Source organism: Lipotes vexillifer, unplaced genomic scaffold, assembly GCF_000442215.2.
Source record: "Lipotes vexillifer unplaced genomic scaffold, Lipotes_vexillifer_v1.1 scaffold472, whole genome shotgun sequence".
Lineage (NCBI taxonomy): Eukaryota > Metazoa > Chordata > Mammalia > Artiodactyla > Lipotidae > Lipotes > Lipotes vexillifer.
The window spans coordinates 2,949,975-2,970,245 of NW_006797698.1; the positions used below are offsets into that span (position 1 = coordinate 2,949,975).

Below are 20,271 nucleotides of genomic sequence, written 5' to 3' on the forward strand. Positions count from 1 at the left end.
CCCCCCCGCCTCTGTTCTCCCTTCCTGACCCAGCTTAGCTCCTGTGGTCCCTCTGCCCCTCTCTCCTCTGTTGGGCCTGCCTGAGGGGCCCCAATGCAGTGACAGCACTCAAGTAGCTGAAGGCTGCTGGAGATCACACACCTCAAACCCTGGCATCCTACCCCGTGACTCAGCGTGTGCCCCACTCTTCCACTCTCCACGGGCATTGCGCCACATCTCCTCCCAGCTCTAACGTGAGGACTTTAACTCTAGAACTCACTGGCCAGTAACCGATTCAGATACAAGCACGGGACCTTGTTCTGGCCGATGAGATGATGTGTTTGCTGGGAGGCTTCTGGCAAAGCGTCCTCACTCCTTGGAGACAGTGCAGGAAAAAAGACGGCCTTTCCTTTCCCTCTGCGTCCAGAGGTGATGCTTGGAACAGCTGTGGCCAACTTGCTCCATCCACACCAAGGAGGAGCGAACAAGCAGTTGGAAAGAACCTGGGTCCCTGATAATATAGCTGCACCCTTGAACCAACCAAGGCTAAAACCGGACTACCTCTTAGTTACGTAAGAGAATAAATGTCTTTATTCTTTAAAGCAGTTTGAATATTCAATCAATTGTACGTATGTAAAGAAACCCCAGTAAAAACTCTGGATACAGAGGCTCCGGTGCGGTTCTGTGGTAGGCAGTACTGTCACTCATTGTCACTCATCGCTGTGTGGGGAGCATGACACTCCCAACTCCACAGGGAGTAGACAACAGAAGCTTCATGCTTAGGACCCTCCCAGACCTGGTCCTGCAGATCTCCCCTTTCAGCTGGTTCTGAGTTGAATCCTCTTGCTCTAATAAAACTAATAGTAAGTATAGCACTTTCCTGAGTTCTGTGAGTTGTTCTAGGGAATTACTGCACCTGAGGCGTTAGTGGAGACCCCTGAATTTGCAGCCAGCTGGTCAGAAGTGCGGGTGGTCTGGGGACCCTCGAACTTGCAGCTGCTGTGTAAGGTGAGAGCAGGCACGTGGAGAACGACGTGCTTCACCTGTGAAGTCTGGCCTAATTCCAGGTGGTTGGTGTCAGCAACCTGTAACTCCCCACTCAATCTAGCCCCGGGCTCTCCAACTTCAGACTCCTATGTTCATCGGTCTACTTGACATTGCTACCTGGATGTCATCTCAAGTTGAACGGGCCCAGAGGAGAACACCTAATTTACACAGCCAACCTGCTGCTTTTCCAGGACTCACCATTTCAGCAAACAGCACCACCATTCGCCCAGTGTTTCTGGATCAAAACCTAGGAGTCACTCTTGTCTCTTCATCCACCACAGACAATCCATCAGTTATATTTCCAACCATCACCTCTTGACCTGGTCTCTACCCACTGCATTAGCTCCTACATGGTTTCCCCGCTTCTGGCTCTTTCTCCCCACCTGACTCCAGTCAATGCCCAAACGTACGTTTTAAAAATGTAAACCAGATCGTGTCACCACTGTGTTTAAAAGCCTCTGTTAGTCTCCTTTAATATTAGAATAAAATCCAGACGCTAACCTGGCCCATAGGTCATACGTGGTCAGACTCCTCCTTGTCTATTGCTCCAACCTCCTTCCCCAGATGGCCTTCCTTATGGCCTTCCCGTCCCCAGCAGCCCCACGGTCAGCTCCTTCTTGTGATCTGGACACACTCAAGTGCTTCCTCCTTTCCCGCCCCGACTCCCATCCCCCTGTCTTCCCTGAGTCGTCACCCTCAGAGCGTTTACCCAACTTTATCTTGTTTGCCTGCTTACTGCTCATCGCCGTCCCACAAAAGGAAAGGCCCCGGGCCCTTCTTCACCACTTATTCCAAGTGCCTGTAGTACTGCGTAGCATAGCGCAGGCACGAGGTAGATATTTGTTAAGTAACAGAGACTAAAAAAGGCTGGAATCACTGTTTTAACCAGTTTTAACCCAAGGCAGAACGTGGGAATTTCAGGAGGCTGCTTTCAAATCGTATCCTGTGATTTGCGAGTGTGTTTTGAGCGCTGGCGTCCGAGGAGGGAGGTCTGGCCTGAGGCTCCCCACTCTCTCCAGAAGCACCCAGTAGCCACTGAACTCCAAACCCCTATTCATACTTCCTGCTTCAGTGGAGCCCCATGCACGTTACTTCTGAGTGAACCAGACTTTTTTCCTGTCTTACACTGTCAGAGAGCAGAGAGTAATACCCACTCGTTAATATATAAAGCCAGGAATCCTTTTTACTAAAAGGGAATGTCCGGTTAGGCTGACGTCTGACTTTGAGTTAAGCAGGACACCAGGTCTTTCTCTCTTGTTTATGGCAGGGCCAGGGAAGGGGGTTGGCGTGAACATGTATGTATTTCTGCGTTGTACTCTCTAGCCCTGCCCCCTCTCCCCTTCCAAGCCCCCTCCAGAAGACTACCACATGATGCCATGTCTTACCAAAAGTCCACCTGGTGGTCCTTGGCAACCACAGCACTAGGCGGGTTTTAAACCTCAAAGAAATCACAGGTGAGATACTAATTTCACATTCCAACACTGATAAGCGGAAGGCAGGTTCATTTTGGGAGAAAGACAAGAGGCTCTGATACGAGGCTCTAGTGACTGGGCAGGCAGGAGAAGCGTTTCCAGATACCCCTCTCTCCCAATTCTGGGCCTTTCTTCCCAAATGCAAACTTTCTAAGGCCCCCCAGAGACAAAACAGCACGAGGCAAACTGTTCTATGAGTCGCTCGGCATATTCGAACTGGAGAAGGAAAGCGTCTTGGTGATCTGCAAAGCCTGGCGATTTCTGCACTAGTTTCTCACGCTGTTTTCACGACGACGCAGGTCCCAGGAAAAGGCTCCTTGAAGCCCACACGCTCTTAGCCAAGATGGAGAAATCGGAAGGCAGCGCTGAGGGACAAAGATTTGGGCGGAGTTTCCTGGCACAATGTTTGATGATCTGGTACCCCTGCCTTCAGGGTCAGGGCTAGAAATGGTGGCCTGAGTGCTGCAGAGGATGGGGTAGCATCAACCGCTATCACTTCTTCCTGCCCTCACAGGCAGGCCCCCGGATGTCCCTGTCACATCCCACCCCACCAGCAGGTTAGAAAGAGGACAACTGAAATTCTGTTTTAGACAAGGATGTGCACTGTTCCTCTGCCATCCCCTACCCATTCCTCCGGGCCCACTCTGCTCTTCCAGACTGAACTAAGTCTGTCTCACGGAGAGTGAGATCCGCTCACCTGGGTTTTAAATGTCCCTTCAGATTCAGAAATAACCCATGTCCTCAGCTCTGACATGGATTTCGAGCTCTTAGAGGGGGTCGGGAATGTGAGCAAGGAACATATGATTAACTGTCCCTTCACCACCCCAATCACCCAGAGGACATTCAGCCAGCTGTTTCAGTGGTGCCGGCCCTGGCAAGGAATGTGAGCCTGATTCTACGTGTTACCTAACCCACCAACACATGCCAAAGGTCCTCAGCCAGTAAGGGGGCTTCCAAAAAGACCCAAGAGACCCAAGTCAGGGGAGATATTTGGCCTCATACTTGTCGGCAGAAAAAAATCCCCTCTTCCTATTTGAGCTTCAGGATCTTCCCAGTTACTCTGGGATGTCAGCTGCCTTGGGTGCTCCGGTGAGTGTTTCCTAGTGTGTGAGCCACCTGCTGCCATAACCTGCTGCTCAGACACCACTGCCTCAGCTCGCTCCCAGCCTGCTCGCCTTTCCCTGTTGTTCTGGGTTGAATTATATCCCCCCAAAAGATACATCAAAATCTGGACCCCCCCCAAGTACTTCAGAATGTGACCTTATTTGGAAATAGGATCCTTCCAGGTGTAGTTAAGATGAGGTCATACTGGAGGAGGGCAGGCCCCTGATCCAATGTGACTCGTGACCTTATAAGACACAGAACGTGTGAAGACAGAAGATTGGGGTGACACATCCACAGACCAAGGAACACCAAAGATCACCAACAAACACAGAAGCTAGGCAGAGGCAAGGCAGGGCTCCCCTACAGCTTTCAGAGGGAGCATGGCCGTGCGGACCCTTTGATTTCAGACTTCAGGCCTCCAGAACTATGAGAGAATAAATTTCTGCTGTTTTAAGCCACCCAGTTGGGTATTTTTGTTAAGACAGCGCTAGGAAGCTAACATATCTGCCATCCTCCAGAAGGAAAGGGGACAGTGCTTTGATACAGGCCTTCAAAAGGCTGCCATGACAGAACATCACCCTATAAGGGGCTAGGCTACGTGAGCAACCATCCCTGTGGACAAAACACCCAGGGGCCCCACTGGGTGCACCACTCACCAGGGCCAGAATCTAATCCGAGCTCTCCTTCCATGGAGTCACGAGGGCCCCACGGGTACGGCTGCTCCTCCTGCTTTATCCATGACAAGATGTCGTGTGCAGAGATCAGAGACTCTGTTTGGGGAAAGAAGGCAGTCTTAGAGCTTGTTCCTTTCCACCGAGCATCCCACCGAAAGTTCGAACACCGCCACGTGCAGAGGCCGCTGCTCTGCTCAGAGGGCGTGTGGCAGTTTGGGTATCCTTGTCCCCCCACAGCGTCAACAGCCTCCCCAGATGGGACCTCACTGGTGCTGCTGCCAGGGAGGAGGCTGTGTGGTGGCAGAGCCAGGACCGGAACCCAGTTCTTCTGGCTCTGTCCTCGGAGCCCCAGGGCCACCTGCGGGGCCAGGCCGGAGGGGAGCCTGGCCTCTGACGGCCCACAGGACCAAGGGAGAAGAGGTCGGCCTTCCAGATCGGCAACGGCAGAAGCAGTGGACAAAGGTCATTAATAGGAACCGCAGTGGACGCTGCCGCCTCTCTGTCGGGAGGGCACTGCTTTCTCTTCTGCCCTGGACCCCTTCAACTTCCCCCCTTGTGAGGCTGTACAGTTGACAAACGACACGGAATCCTAGAGTTTACAGCTGCTTCTTTTCCTGGCGTGCGGGCTTGCGTGAGACTCTGGGGTCACAACCAGCAAACAAGATGACACTGGCCTCCTCCAGCTCTGCAAGCATATGTGAACACACACGCACACGCGCGCACACAGTGCACACGGACACAAATGCACACGCACGCCCGCACTCACGCACACACCCACGCGCACAGGCACATGGGGCCTGGGCAGGCAGAGCTTCCCTATTGTTCTTTTATGCTTCCCTTTATGCCTGGACTCTCCCCAGAAGTTTCCTGGGAGACATCTAACTACTATTCACTCGAGGAAGACTCCAGGAAAAGTAAAATTTCTTTCTTTCTTTCTGTCACAGAAATATGTACCACTTTTAAAAGACTTTTAAATTATATTTCAGAAATCAGTGAAGTCATTTTAGTATCAGTTCACTGACAGTACAAATTATCGGTGTGATTATTCCTTTAGAGAAATCCTCCCCACTTTTCTAATAGCTATATGCCAAAGTGTGTACAAAGTCGCCACCTGAGGAACACACTGTAGGTTGTTCCCCGAGTCTTTCACTGGCCTTTGACCAAAGTGACTCAATTGGATTGATTTTCTGGCAGTTACAAAAGTCATCTCCACGTGCTCTGACGGCGCGCTCACCTGAGTTGGGGTCCGTTGGAATGTCCCTCTCCGCCAACTCCTGCTGAGCCCACACGCACTGGGGGTCTTCCTGTTTGATCCGGGACAGGAGGTCTTGGGCAGAAGCTGGTGAGTCTGCTTGTGGGAACAGGGCAGCAAAGGTGTCAGGGGACACAGAAACGCCAGCAAAGTGGTGCTTTAAGTCTCTCGTGTCATGCAATTAGTTCTTTTCCCTAAACATCAGCAGTAATTATTCTAGTTAATTAAAGCTTTAGGTCAGCTTGGCCTCAGTTGCTGGAGCTTTTGCCGCAAATAAGTGGATACTACAGGGGGGTGACATAACAGTGATGTCATCGAGAGAGCTTTCCTGTCCTTCAGGAACTTAACTCCTTCAACCGAGGTTCACGCCTGAGGCCTGAGCAACACCGTGGAAGGAGGTCTTCCTCCTGCAGGGACCATCCAGGAAAATGACACCTTCCAGGAAGGCTTTTTTTTTTTTTTTTTTTTTCCCCAGGAAGCCTTTTATCTTAACCATCTTAATGGGATTCTTCTAAGATGTATCCTACACCCTCTTTCCTCTGCAGAGTCTATTAAACCTCATTTACCCTTTATTGCCTTCTTATCTCTTAAAGATCCCTCTGAAGCACCGTGATGCTGAGGAACTGGCCGGATGAATTGGGAAAAAGCGGCTTTCCTCTGCTTGGGGGCTGCTATCACTTACCTATGAGTGTGAGGCTTTGACTAAGGGGGATGAGGTTTGTGGAGCTCTAACCTGTGGATAAGTAAAGAGCTACAGTGTGTTAATATATCTTGTGATGGTTAATTTTATGTGTCAACTTGCCTAGACCACAGTACCCAGATACTGGGCCAAACATTACTCTCGATGTTTCTGTGTTGCTTTTTTGTTCTGAGGAGTTCAACAAGACTTTGAGTAAGGTGGACTGCCTTCCATAATGTGGGTGGGCCCCATCCCACCACCTGATGGCCTTAATGGCAAGAGACTGACATCCCGAGGAAAAGGGAATCCTGCTGGCAGACTGCCCCGGCGCTCCAATTGGCAGAAGCCAGCTCCTTAAATTCAATCACTCAATCAATATCTCTCTACACACATGCGCACACACACACGCACGCACACACTCACCCTGTTGACTGTTTGGAGAACTCTGACTAATAAATACATATCTTCTCTAACAGAGATCTCACGTACAAAGTCCAGCCGGAATGCCGTCGAAGAGGAGCTATCCAGACCACCTGACAGGACTGCGCCGTGCCGGGCCTGACACAGAGGCAGCAGCCGTAAGTGCTTGGTTAAAACAACAAAAGCTCTTCCCACCAGTCGGGAGCAGGTCTCACAGACCCACAGATTCCCCCACCCACGGGACCTGTAAGACGCCTCACACTCTGTTCTTCTGCAGATACTGCTTTCCAAGGGAAGAAAGGAACAGTTAAAAACTGATATTACAAAGAAGAGAAAACAGAACGGCTAAGCCCAGACGTGCTGGCAACTCGTCCACGTCATGTGCCAGGTCTGTGGCTCGTGGGAAACCCTGTCTCTCCATCCATCCTGGACCCACAATCTTCTGTTTTCAGCTCAGGCCTCTGGCCTGGCACACACGTCAGACAACGCTGGGCGCCTGCAGACCACGTTGGACCTTTCCTCTGCCACCCGGCTTGGGCGGCCAGTCAGCTCACTCACCGGTAATGGACTCTGTGGGGATGGCTCTTTCCTCCAGGCCCCGCTGACCCCGGGCACACAGGGGCTCCTCCCGCTTCACCTGAGAGGACGTGTCCTGTGCAGGCACCAGGGGCTCTGCTCCTGGGGACAGAGAATCATATCGTTTGGTGCCGTTTTCATGAATGATCGTCAGCTGGACGTTCTCGGGGTCAGGAGCACGGCTGACAGCACTGGCCAGGGAAGAGCACAGGGGTCTTGGGTTTCTCTGGGCAACTATGGGGAACCCCCAGGAGCAGAAGGTCCTGGGAGCAGAGAGGCGATTGATATTCAGGACAAGGGGGTAGGCCAAGCCACAAAATGAGGTGTGGTAAGGCTGGGAGAGGGTTCCAGAAACAGCCCACTCTGGGTAGGTGCTAATCAGGACAGGCCATAGGTCTCCCTCCGTGTGGGAGACATTCGTCCTTGTTCTGCACCCCAGTCAGGAAGAGTGGGCCAGACACACACACACACACACACACACACACAAAGTTAGACTGGGCAAAGGGCAGCAACCCTGTGCCATTCCTGGAATGGAAAATGCACAGCATCCCTTTGCATAAAAGACAATAACATATCTTCCATGCAGACCCCGTGACGTGACCACAGGGGCATGTTCCTCTTATGAGGGTCTATGGTGTGATGTATAACACTAGCCCCTGCAGGAGACAGCAGGAAAGAGACTACATGAGGAAGTGGAAGACACGGATCCTGGTTTCACCTCTGCCCCCAGCCCAGAGGATGAGTCACTTGCCCTCTCTGGCTCTGTCTGCTCGGTCCATCCATAAAAAGGCCACAGTGGTCCCTGTTCTATCTGGCACAGGGATGGATGATAACTCAGTGAAATGGTTGAGGTTACATTGCTTTACTGTGAAAGGTTACCACAGCTGCTAACCTCAAATATTTGTGGTACCTAAGACAGGGAAGGAGCCATTTAGACGAAACGTCCAGAATAGGCAAATCCATAGCAACCAGGGGCTGGGGGGTACAGAGAACAGGAGTGACTGCTCATGGGTGTGGGGTTCCCTATGATGAAAATGTTCTGGAATTAGATAGTGATGATGGCTGCACAACTTGGTGAACTGAATGATACACTTCAAAAGTGAATTTACAGCATGTGAATTATATCTCAATAAAGAGAGCAGAATGGGGGGAGGGGGCTGCCTTGGGCTACCTTCTAGGGAAGTTTCAGTGAATACACCCTCCACTGAAAAGGGAGGAAGGGCAGAAGGCCCCAATGGGTGAAGGTTCCTGGGATAAGGCAGAAAATACAGTTCAAGGACCAGATTTCACCTGGCCCAACAGTGCTCAGGAGAGCTGAGGTCCCGGGAAGCCTCGCACCTCCCATCACCAGGTGTGATGTTCTCGGGGAACTGGATCCTCAGAACGTAAGATCTCCCTTGAATGAGGAGAAAGCTTTGGAGGGTAAGTCTGCCTGTGATGGGGCATCTGTGAGAACGGGGTGAGGATACTGAAGAAGACAGCCAGGCACGAAGCAGTCGGCCACGCACCCCACCTGCACCACGCAGAGCCCCCTCTGCCCACCTCCCTAGGCTGGAGCTGCACTCAGGTCTAGGGCACCCATCAGGCCTGGGAGGCTGCAAGGCACCCCCCCCCACCCCCCGCTTCCTCTTTTCTCCAGCTTACCTGGGCATCTCAAGCTACACGGTTCTGACCCAAAAGACAAACATCTGTGGTGTGCTTTCTGGCCCTGAAACTCTTCCTGTAGGTGACTGCCAAATTTCAAGGGCAGCAGAACTGGCCCCATGAACAACTCAGGAGAAGCCTGCCTGGAATTCATGCAGGGATGGCGGTGCTTCTCTCCCACCCTGCCCTGGACCTAGGGCTGTCTTCGGCTGCCATCACCTGTGTCTGGATCCATCAGGATTTCTCTCTCTTCGGGGTCACGCTGCTCCCACACGCAAGGCTCTTCCCGGGGCTCGGCCTGGGGTGGAGCATCTGGCTTGGACACTGGACCTTCCGAGTCTGGAATGAGGTGGAAGGAAAGGAAGGGCTGAGTGAAACTGATCAACGGGCTCCGATCAAGGGCGATGTGGAGCTCTCCCCTCCCCCACTCCACCCCAGCAGTCCTCTAGGTGGTGGCCGTTATGTGAGTATGTCAGGTAATCTCTCACGAGGAACTATGAAAACAAGTCAATAGATTCTCCAGTTTCTGGTGTGGAAACAGCTGGTCTCTGAAAGCCAGCAGCAGAGCAACTGTGGCTTATCCAAGGCTGCTGGGAGTCAGCGCATAGTGATGCTATTTGGCTGTAATTACAAAATGGCAGCAGCACAGTGTTCAGTCCTGCAGTGATAGGCCCTGTTTTTACTTTCCATTCTGTTACAAATCATTCTAACTTCCTAGCAGGCAAGCAAATCGTTTCTTGAGTTTCCGTGACATATAAACATGAAACACCTTGCCCAGGGGTGGTGCACCATGGGTTGAGAAGCATCTCACTCCCCACTCCCAAGGTGCTCACCACAGGGGAGGGAAGGCGCCCTTACCCAGGGACATCAGGGTTTTGTAGTTCTCCTTAACCAGGTTGTTGTAAAGCTCCTTCTGCCATTCATCCAGGTTCTTCCACTCGTCCTCAGAGAAGTAAACAGCAATGTCTACAAAAGTCACCGGAACCTGGGCCAACAAGAGTTTTAGTCTGGAACCCCCTGCTCGCTCCTCCCCCCACCAACTCCCCATCAGGGGCACTGGGCCCGCTGCACCCACGGCCCCCGTCCTGCCCAGCCCATTTCAGTGGAGTCAGTCCACTCTGTTCCTGATCATCCTGTGCCTCCAGTAACAGTGATGGTCACCACTACCTCTTAAAAATTAAGCATTTAGGGATTCCCTGGTGGCGCAGTGGTTGAGAGTCCGCCTGCTGATGCAGGGGACACGGGTTCGTGCCCCGGTCCAGGAGGATCCCACGTGCCATGGAGCCGCTGGGCCTGTGAGCCACGGCCGCTGAGCCTGCACGTCCGGAGCCTGTGCTCCGCAACGGGAGAGGCCACGGCAGTGAGAGGCCCACGTACCGCAAAAAATAAATAAATAAATAAATAAATAAATAAAAATTAAGCATTTAACCACATCCTTTGTAATTTCACTTTTAGGTAAACTGGGTACCTGAAGGTAAAGCTTTTGGCATTCAGGGTAACAGAGATGCAGTAGGTTCCTGGAGTGCGTTATCAGCGAGCCAAGTACAATAAAACCCTGTTACAGAACCTGTACCTCAGTCAGGTCACCCCTAGGTACACAGTCGCGTTTTTGTCACTAAAACTTGCCCGCGCCAAGGCTCCGGAATCTTGATCTGTTTCGTGCACCACTATATCCCAAGCATCTAAAAGCATGTAGTTTGGAGTCAATAAATATTTGTTGAATGTGTTGAATAGCTGTTGCCAACACTAGGAAGGTCCCACTGTGGCCTGAGTCATCCAGCATCCAATGTCAGTCATGTGGTGTTCAAGGGCATCTAATCTGCTCCATAAAGCTGTTATTTCAGTTCGACAAGGATTCTTGTCTGTACTCATTTCAGTCACTCACCATCATGGCCTCATCTCAGACAAAACTGTTCAAGATGGTTTCACTTCCAAGACTTCAATATCTGAGCTTCACTGCTCTGACCACATAGCCTTACCTCCTACCACTTTCCCATCCCTGCTGGACCAGCCTTTCCCTCTCACTCTGAAATCCAAGCCCTCAGTTCTCCCCAAGGCCCTGACCCTAGTCCATTGGTCTTTGTACCTGACACATGGCACCTTTGTGTGAATAAAAAAAGCAGCACTCTCGGTGTCAGGCCTGCTGGTGCACTGCTTGGTAAGTGGGCAGTGCTCGTACACAAATGATAAATGCCAGCCCTGGCATCAGGTGCTCATCACCCTAAGGGCGACTGGGCAGGTGCCATGTGCAGACCTGTATGTCACCCGCTGACTGATAGCTCACTCCCATCTTTAGAAACGGAACTAGAACTCCTAATTCCCTGGACCTTCCGCCAGACTTCGGCAAATCCCCAACCTGGGAAAACGGATACAGACCACTTTCTTCATTTTAATTCTCTGCTCTAGATAAAAGTCACAAAATTCTGCAGGTGACAACCACCACACACTCAGGCCTCTTGGCTCCGGGCTGCTTCGGAAGCCTCCTGGCGATACTGCTGGCATCTCCCTGTGTTCCCCAGGGGGCTTCTTTCGCACTCTTACCTCTCCCCAGTGCTCCCCGCGCCTTCCGCCATCTCCTCCGGTCGCCCCCTGATGGCAGGTCGCTGTTGGCAAACTCCCACCTCTGCCCTCCTTCTTGCCAAGCCAGCACCCCCGCCCCCCACGTGTGCCCTTCATTTCTCCTCCTCCTGCCTGTGAAACCCAACCCAAACCACCTTTTCCCTTTGGCATTTTCCATCTCTCCGTCTCCCCTGGTTCCCCCTTCAGGACCCCCAACCCGAGAGGAGCCCCACTCAACTCTGCCACCACAAATGAGTCTACTCTTCCCCTTCACTTGACACATCCCGAGACACACGTTCTGTGCTTTCTTCCCAATCCAGGCATCCTTAACCCCCGAAATCTGTCTATGAGCATCCCCTACTCTCTGAAACCACATCCTGAGAGGTCATCAGCCTCCTGCTGTTAGCTTTCACCCCTTCAGACCTCTCTGAAAGGTCAGACCACCTTCCTGGAATTTCCTCCTGCTTGGTTTCCACGACCACGCTGCCTCCTGCCCACCCGGTTCACATCTTCTGTACTGCTCCCTCTTCCTCCCCGCCGGAACCATGGTTCTGCCCTCACCCTGCCCTGTTTCCTCACTTTCCCCTTGGCAGTTTCATTCTTTCCACAGGTTCAGTGGTTACTTCTTTGCAGATGACACCCTTCAGCTTTCCTTCCTCCCTTCAAAGTTCACATTTCAATAGCCTTCTAAGTGGCTTCATTTATTCATCTTTTTTTTTAAGATTTTGTTTTTTGATATGGACCACTTTTTTAAAGTCTTCATTAAATTTGTTAACAATATTGCTTCTGTTTTATGTTTTGTTTTCTTGGCCGCGAGGCATGTGGGATCTTAGCTCCCTGACCAGGGATCAAACCCGCACCCCCTGCAATGGAAGGCGAAGTCTTAACCACTGGACCGCTGGGGAAGTCCCTATTCATCTTTTAAGTACCTCAAACTAAATGTATCCAAAACCAAGTCTGTTATCTTTTCCAACACACCAACTCCTCTGCTCCCCCTTCACCAGTCAAAACTCCAGAATCATGGTCCCACAGTTGGAAATAGACATCACTCTGCAAAAACCTCCCTCTGCTAGGATGCAGCAGAACTCTGAGACATGGGCCAAGACTGCAGGGAACCTACAGCCTAAGCCAGACAGGAAAGAATATCCATGAATTATCCATGAACAATTAACCAATTAACAGAACCCACGAGGCACAGAGAAGCTGAGAGACAGCAGCCTTAAATTTGAATCTGACAAAGAGAATGCATCTAGCAAGGCCAAGGGTCTACAATGAATTGAAACTACCGCCAGCAACATTAATTAACATTCTCATGGTGCTTTATGGTTATGGAGGTTTTAAAATATGTCTGCAAATTCTCTGACAATCCCTTCAAAAAATAAAGCCTAATTTTCCTCCTCTTGAGTGCAGGATTGAGTGACTTGCTCCTAACAAATAAATAAAGAAGTGACGGTGTACAATTTCTAAGGCTGGGTCGTAGAACACATTGTAGCTTCCATCCTGGTCTCCCTTTCTGGATCACTCACTCTAGGGGCAGCCAGCTGCCATGTTGTGAGAATGCTCAAGCAGCCTTGTGGGGCAGGTCCAAGTGGTGAGGAACTAGCTAAGGCTTCCTGCCAAAACAGGCGAAGTGAGCATACTGGAAGCCGATCCTCCAGCCTCAGTCAAGCCTTCAGATGACTGTAGCCCCGGTCATCAGCTTGACTGTAATTTCATGAGACTCTGAGCCAGAACCACTCAGCTAAGTGGTTCCTGAATTCTTAACCCACGAAAATTGTAAAATGATAAATAATAATTTTTTTAGGCTGCTAAGGGTTGGGGTCATTTGTTACGTGGCAATAGAGAACCACTACAATGAGCTACATAGTGTTGTCCCATCAACGAAATCAGTTAATCCTCACAACTCCACGAAGTAGGCATATTATCATCTTCGTGTTACAGGTGAGAACACTGAAGCTCAGAGAGACCACCCGGGAATTTACTTACTAAATTACTTATTTATACTTCACTTCTTTCCAAAGAGGAATTGAGGAGGCTCAGAGACAACACAAAACATAGCTGACCTGCGGTAGGAAAACCGGCACGTGGCAAAGCCAAGATTCAAACTCAAGCCTTCTAATTCTGGACGCCACAACCATTCCATTGTTCCGTGAGGGTAGGTGTCAACTCAAGAACCCCAACGCCTGGCCCAACACACAGAACGCACAGCAGGGCAGGGACACAGCACCGAGTTACAGCAGAGCGCAGACAAGGGCAAAGGGCAGCGTGGGAGGAGATGCCGCCTGTGCCGCACAGCAATATGTTATATAAGCCAAACTCTACAAAAACGAGCCCCTGGGGGCTGCAGTGGTGGGAGTGGCTTAGGGAGGCACCACAGCCACTGTTAGAACTCAGTTCTGCGTGGCCTCAATGGATCACTATCCAGCACCTGCTCCAGCGAAGCCACTGGGTCGGCTACCAGATACAAAGACTAAGAAGGCCCAGTCCCTTACGTGGAAGCGTGAGCCCTCCAGCTGGAGAGTCATTCGGCAAACATTTTTTGCTATAAGCCAGGTACTGTTGTAGGCATGGAGACACTGCAGTGAACCAAGCAGAGGGAAACCAACCAAGAGACAAAAAAAAAAAAAGTAAGTATTTAAGGTGCCTGATGTTATAAGTGCTTTGGAGGAAATGAGAGCAGGGAGCGAGGAAAGAGTATGCCGGGATTGGCTGGACAGGAAGGGACAGCGATCCAGTGACAGCTGAGCAGAACCCCTGATGGGAGCGACGGAGTGGGGGCCCTTCGGTGGAGGAAAGTCCTTGCCATGGGACCGTGGGGAGCAACGAGTGGGCAAGAGGGGGTGAGGGGGAAAGGAGGTCGGATGGGTGAGCCAGAGGGAAGGGGCCAGTGACGAAATGGGGGCTTTTATGCTCAATAAGATGGGGCGCCATTTGGGGGGTTTTAAGCAGAGGTGTAATATGACTGATTTGTATTTTTTCTTCCTCCTTATTGGGGGTATGGGGGCAGGGAAGAAAGCTACGAATATTTATTTTTTAGCCTCGCCGTGCAGCATGCAGGATTTTAATTCCCCAACCAGGGATTAAACCCATGGCCCCTGAAGTGCAAGTGCGGAGTCTTAACCACTGGACTGGACTGCCAGGGAAGTCATGACTGATTGATATTTTTAAAGGATCGCTCTGGCTGCTCTGCTGAGAATAGACTGTATGGGGTGGGGGCCCAGGATGGAGACAAGAGGACCAGGGTGGAGGCCATGGCAATAATCAGACGGGAGGCGATGACGGCTTCAACAGACGAAGGCAGGAGCTGTGGAGGCAGGGAGGAGTGGCCGGGCTGTGCATATGTTTTGAAGAAAAATCAGATGGTATTTACCAATATAGCGGAAGTTGGGTGCGAGAAAGAAAGGAGAGAAGGATGACCCTGAGGCCTGTGGTTTGAGCAGCTGGAAGGATGCTCTTGTCTTCGACGGAGAGGAGGACGACTTTGAGTAGAACAGGGTTCAGGCAGAAATCGGGGGTTCAGTTTGGTCGAATTAAATCTAAGATATTTACTGACATCCTGATGGAAATGTTGAATTAACAGGTAGGAACGTGACTGCATTCAAGGAGGAAGTCTGGGCAGGATACAGAGACAGGGCGGGAGGGAGAGACTGCCTTTGAGAGCTGACGGCATCTAACACGCTGAGCCTGGATGAAATCACGAGGGAGGGAGGGTAGAGAGTGAGCAGAAGGTCAGGACGGAGCCCTGGACCACGCCAAACACTAGAAGTCAGGAAAAGGAGGGGAAAGCAGCGAAGAAGACTGAGAAGAAGCAGGTAGTGATGCACGAGAAGAGCCAAGGGGGTGCAGGGAGCCCGGCAGGCACGTGGACAGGTGTTTCAAGGAGGGAGGGGTCTCCTGCGTGAAATGCTGCTGACAGAGCAGGGAGATGAAGACTGAGGCTTTAATACCGTGGCTTTAACAACCCTTGGCTTTAATACCATGGATGTCATTAGAGCCTTGGCAAGGCCACTAGGATGGAGAAGGGGCAGCAAAAGCCTCAGCCACGTGGGTTCCCGGGAGAATAATCCAGTCACCAATTTCCTGGAATACTGAGAAGAGAGGAACACGTTAAATGTAGACCACAGAGGATGCAACAGCAGAATCCAGAGAGTGAGCAATTCCACAGGACAGATGGCCTAGTTTCTTCAGAACACAGATAAACTACAAGGAAAAATGAGAGAGATGAAGGAGGAACTTACAGATTGAAAAGACTTAAGAGACACAGGAATCACAGCGTGTGGACTTATTTGAGTTCTGATTCAGGCAAACTAACAGAAAAAATATATAATATTTTTGGAAGAACTGAAAATCTGAACACTGACTGGATATTGGAGTAGGTTGAGATGTTATGGTAGTGATAATCTTGAGATTATTACTTTAAAAAAAAGAGTCCTTACCTTTTAGAGCTACCTACTGAAATATTTACAATTAAAACACCTGCTGTCTGAGATGTGCTTCAGAATAAAATGGGAGGGGGATGTGGGTAGGGAGTTAGATGAAACAAGATTGTCCAAGAGCTGATAACTGCAGAGGCTGGACGATGGATTCATGAGGGTTCATCACACAATTCGATCTACTTTTGTCTGGGTTTGAATTTTCTATAATAAAAAGGTTAAAAAAGGGAGAGAGAGACAATGAAGAAAGAATTGGAGACAGCAAGTAAAGACCGCTCTAAAGAGGAGCAGAGAGATGAGGCACCACCGGAGGGAGTTTTTTTTATTACAGAGACGGGTGACGCTGCAGGCAGGGATAAGCGAGTGGAGAGGGAGGAGGTGATGATGCAGGGGACAAAGGGCAGATGCTGTGTGACTTCCTGGAGCAAGTGAAGGGGTGGGGTGCAAGCCCACGGTAACAGGAAGGCAGAGGACACGCAGCTGCATGTGGAGTCTACGGAGGGTGACCCCATCTTCTCAGGGGCATGCTGACTGAGCCTGCAGGCTTGATGAGCTGGGGACAGCAGGAGAGAAAATGGAACAGGAAACGGAGCGTGAATTCTGAACTGTGAGGAGGGCCCACCGGAGGGCGGTGGCCATGACTCAAGTGACTCTGGTTGGCGTGGTTTGGGTCAGTCCCCAACCATTCAGAGGAGCAGACACAAAGACAACCAATGACAAAGGGTCATTTGCAGGTGCCAAGGGGAAAACCCAAGCATGAGGAGCTGTCGGAATCTGCGGACGCCCAGACACCTGGGGAGGGACTGGGAACAGTGAGGGCAAAGGCTCACAGGCAGGACCTGTGGGCTCCGTGGGGAGTGGCTGGAGGCCAGCCTCGCTGCGGTGGAACATTCCAGACGAAGTGGTTAGAGTGGAGGCAGGCTTTGGGAAGAAGACACTTTAGTCAGGCAACAGGGAGCCAGAGACACTTGTGAGAAGGCCTGACAGAAAGAGCGCTGCCCACGTGGGCTGGTCCTCTCTGCCATCCCTGCCCCTGGGGACCGCCACTTACCTTGGGGACCTCGCCCTTGCTGCCCGGGGGCAGCCGCAGGACCCAGAAGTTCCTGTTCCTCAGCAGGTTCTCCATGTTCTCCAGCCGCCTCTGCAGCAGCCCGTACTCCTGCAGCAGGGTCCCCAGCACCGCCCACTTGCCCTCCATGTGGTTCCCGAACTCCACGGCCGTCTTCTCGCAGTCGGCCAGCTTCTTCTCGGCCGTCCCCGTCCGGCCCTCCAGGTTTAGCAGCTGGCTGGCCTGGGCATCCACCTTCCTCTCCACGGCCTGGATGGCGGCCACCACGGTCCAGAGAGAGATCTCTGCCGTGGGCAGCTGGGGCTCTCTCATCATGCGGTCGGGGAAGACGGGTGCCCTATCTGGGAAGGGTGGGAACTGAAAAGGCATTGGTCGCCGGGCGTCCATGTCCCATTCCTGAGCCTGTGCGAGGAGGGAGAAAGTGACAGCAGGGATGAGACCCTGTGTGAGGAGGCAGGGTGGCCTGAGAGCAGGGGACAACTCATCAAAGACTCATGCCGCAGAGTCTCGCTCTCCTGCCAAGCCCCTGCCTCTCAGGCTATGGTGTTCCTTAACATGCCAGCAAGAGCTCGGGCAGCCACCCACCCAATCTTCCCACTTCCCACCTGCAGGAGTCAGCTGGCCACTAGTTTACCATCCTACCTTGACCCTTGAGAGGTCAAGGCTGTGGACCCCAGGCTAAAATGTCACGAACCACTTTCCTTGGCAAGCCCATCTGTTTCCTTCATGGGCTAGACTTAATGATGAACTCTAGAGCTGCCCAGTGTTTGCTGTTTCAAAGTAAAAATTTTCATGTCAGTCATCTGCCCTTAATCTTCCCAGCGATCTCTAAGCAGGTTAGGGCAAGAATGATTATCTCTGCTTTAAAGATGATGAAATAGAGCCACAGAGAAGTGGCCGATCATTCCACAGCACCTCGCTGCACTGTCAACTGGAGTAGTTCTAGGTGCTGCAGGTGACAAAAAAACACAGTTCCGGTAACTGGGCTGCCACCCTTCCCAGCAGGGCTGTGGCCAAGTGAGACACCGGGAGCCCGAGCAAGAGAGCAGACGAGCAGCTCTGTCTCCTTATGTAAGTACGTATTCATATTTTCCAAAATAAAAGTGGGTTTGCCAAAAAATGTCATTCACTGAGGAGAGGAGGAGGGGACATCTCTAAGACGAAGAGAAGACCTCCCAGCCCCCTCTGCTTCCCAGCAGGGAGGGGTACCTGATGGTCCCAGCCCTCTGGTACTCCCCCAGCTCTGGGTCCTTACCCTGGAGGGCAAGGTCCCCTGGGTGCAAGTTAGGAACTGAGCCCTGTGACCGAGAGTGGGGTGGTGACTGTGCACTGGTGACCTGGGAACTGGCCCCATACCATACCATCTACCCAGGGATTACTGGACAGCAGGGCTGAAATGGCCTCTCCTTGCCACATGGGACAGGAGGAGGTGTCATTTTCTGTTCTCTCCGTTGCTGCTGAAGAGGCCCTCAGGCTGGGCGAAGTGGAGACCTGTTACTTAGAGGTGAGCTGGGCAGGTAGGGACAGGCATGCTCACTGCCCTCTCTAACTCAGAGCAGCTGTGACAGCCACGGAGGAGCATCCACCCAGCTTCCAGGGAATCACTCCTGACATGGGAGAAAGGGCAGCAGGGCCTGGGCCCCAGACCCTGCTCCATAAGAAGCAGTAATATTTCCAGCAAAGCCGTGTACTGGGGCTCATTCAGGCATCATTCCAGCCTGGCCTACAGAAGGGGGCAAGGGCTGATGGTGGAAGTTCAGAGAGTCACTGGGCCCAGTTTACTTTTTGCAGGTGTTGCGGAAGAAAAATTTTCCTTCTACCCTTCTAGGTTCTTCGGCTGGTCTAATAGGCAAATTGACGTAAGACAGATTAACATGAGAAAAACGAAGTTTAAAAACATGTATACCGGGGCTTCCCCGGTGGCCCAGTGGATAAGAATCCGCCTGCCAAAGCAGGAGAAACGGGTTCAAGCCCTGGTCCAGGAAGATCCCACATGCCGCGGAGCAACTAAGCCCATGTGCCATAACTACTGAGCTTGCGCTCTAGAGCCCGCGAGCCACAACTACTGAGCCCACGGGCCACAACTACTGAGCCTGCGCTCTAGAGCCCTCGAGCCACAATTACTGAAGCCCATATACCTAGAGCCCGTGCTCCGCAACAAGAGAAGCCACCACAATGAGAAGCCTGCACACCTCAACAAAGAGTAGCCCCCGCTCGCCACAACTAGAGAAAGCCCGCGTGCAGCAACGAAGACCCAACGCAGCCAAAATAACTAAATCAAACAAACAAACAAACAAACAAAAAACAAGTATACCTCCTGTATACCTGGGAGAGACCCAGAAAACTGAGTTACTCGCCAGAATGGCCCAGGCCACACTACCTTAAATACCATCTTCAGCTAAAGACAGAAGATGATGTTGGGGGGTGGAGGAGTCAGTCACAGGAGGTGACCAGGAAAAGACCAGGACACAAGGGTGTACGGGTTTATGCAGATGCACGTCCTTGCCTTCTCCGCTGATGAGAGTTCTTAGAGACACTGAGTCACGCTCCTCTTCCTGGTAGAGCGATGGAGATTTCTCTTTTACAGAGGGAACTCCTACTTGGTTTTCAGAGCTTCTCCTGTGCCTGCAGCTCCTCTAAAATAACCATCTTAAAATAATCCTTATGCCAAAGAGGCATATTTTGGGGCGGCAAATTCCACTTCCCTAAACAGATTTGGAGACCTAAAGCGGAAAAATGATCAAACAGGACACAGCAACTCCTGGCCGACTTGTCAAAACCCGGCTGGCTGAGAACCAGGCCAGGGACAGAGGAGGCTCCGCGGGGTCCAGCCCAGGGTCAGCTCCCACACTCTCCAACGGGCAAAGCTATCCAGGCCTCTCTCAGCATCACGTCCTCGTGTTTTACACACCGCTCTGGAGCTCTGCCTCCGGAACTGAGATCCTTATGGACCTTTACGAAATGACTGGTGCCTATTCTCAACCCCAGAGGCGCTGATTTAACCGGTCTGGACGAGGCTTGGGCGTCAGGAGTCTTAAGCTGCTCCGGTGCTTCTAATGTGCAACCAAGTTTGCCCACCCCTGGAAGGAGGGCAGAATCACCTCTCAGCGGCCCCTTCCCTCCGTCACAGCCGGTGCCGGGGAAAGGTGAATCGCTCGTTATGCTCGGTGCAAGATGGCCATACAACGTTTAAAACATCTTTTCGTCAGAGTGGCCGCAGTGTGACCTGACGAGGTACGCTGCGCGCCCACGTCGTCGGCCCGGCGCGAGTGCGGCCGGCAAGCCCCTCGGCGAGCCCGGACCGGGGTGGGTGACGCGGTCACGGCCCCGCCAGGGCCCGGGGACCGCGCGTTCCGGGACCCC

General features: G+C 51.9%; 1 protein-coding gene across 1 annotated transcript in view; it reads right to left on the bottom strand.

Annotated features, from left to right (window-relative positions):
* The window catches only part of ZNF282 (zinc finger protein 282), a 23,635-nt gene that overhangs the window by 2,460 nt on the left and 904 nt on the right, over nt 1-20,271 (bottom strand). The window contains exons 2-7 of the mRNA XM_007469880.1: nt 16,891-17,310; nt 9,706-9,832; nt 9,067-9,186; nt 7,186-7,305; nt 5,511-5,624; nt 4,259-4,372 (exon numbers count right to left, since the gene is read on the bottom strand). Coding sequence (XP_007469942.1) covers nt 4,259-4,372; nt 5,511-5,624; nt 7,186-7,305; nt 9,067-9,186; nt 9,706-9,832; nt 16,891-17,310 — 1,015 coding nt within the window. The remainder of the gene's footprint in view (nt 1-4,258; nt 4,373-5,510; nt 5,625-7,185; nt 7,306-9,066; nt 9,187-9,705; nt 9,833-16,890; nt 17,311-20,271) is intronic.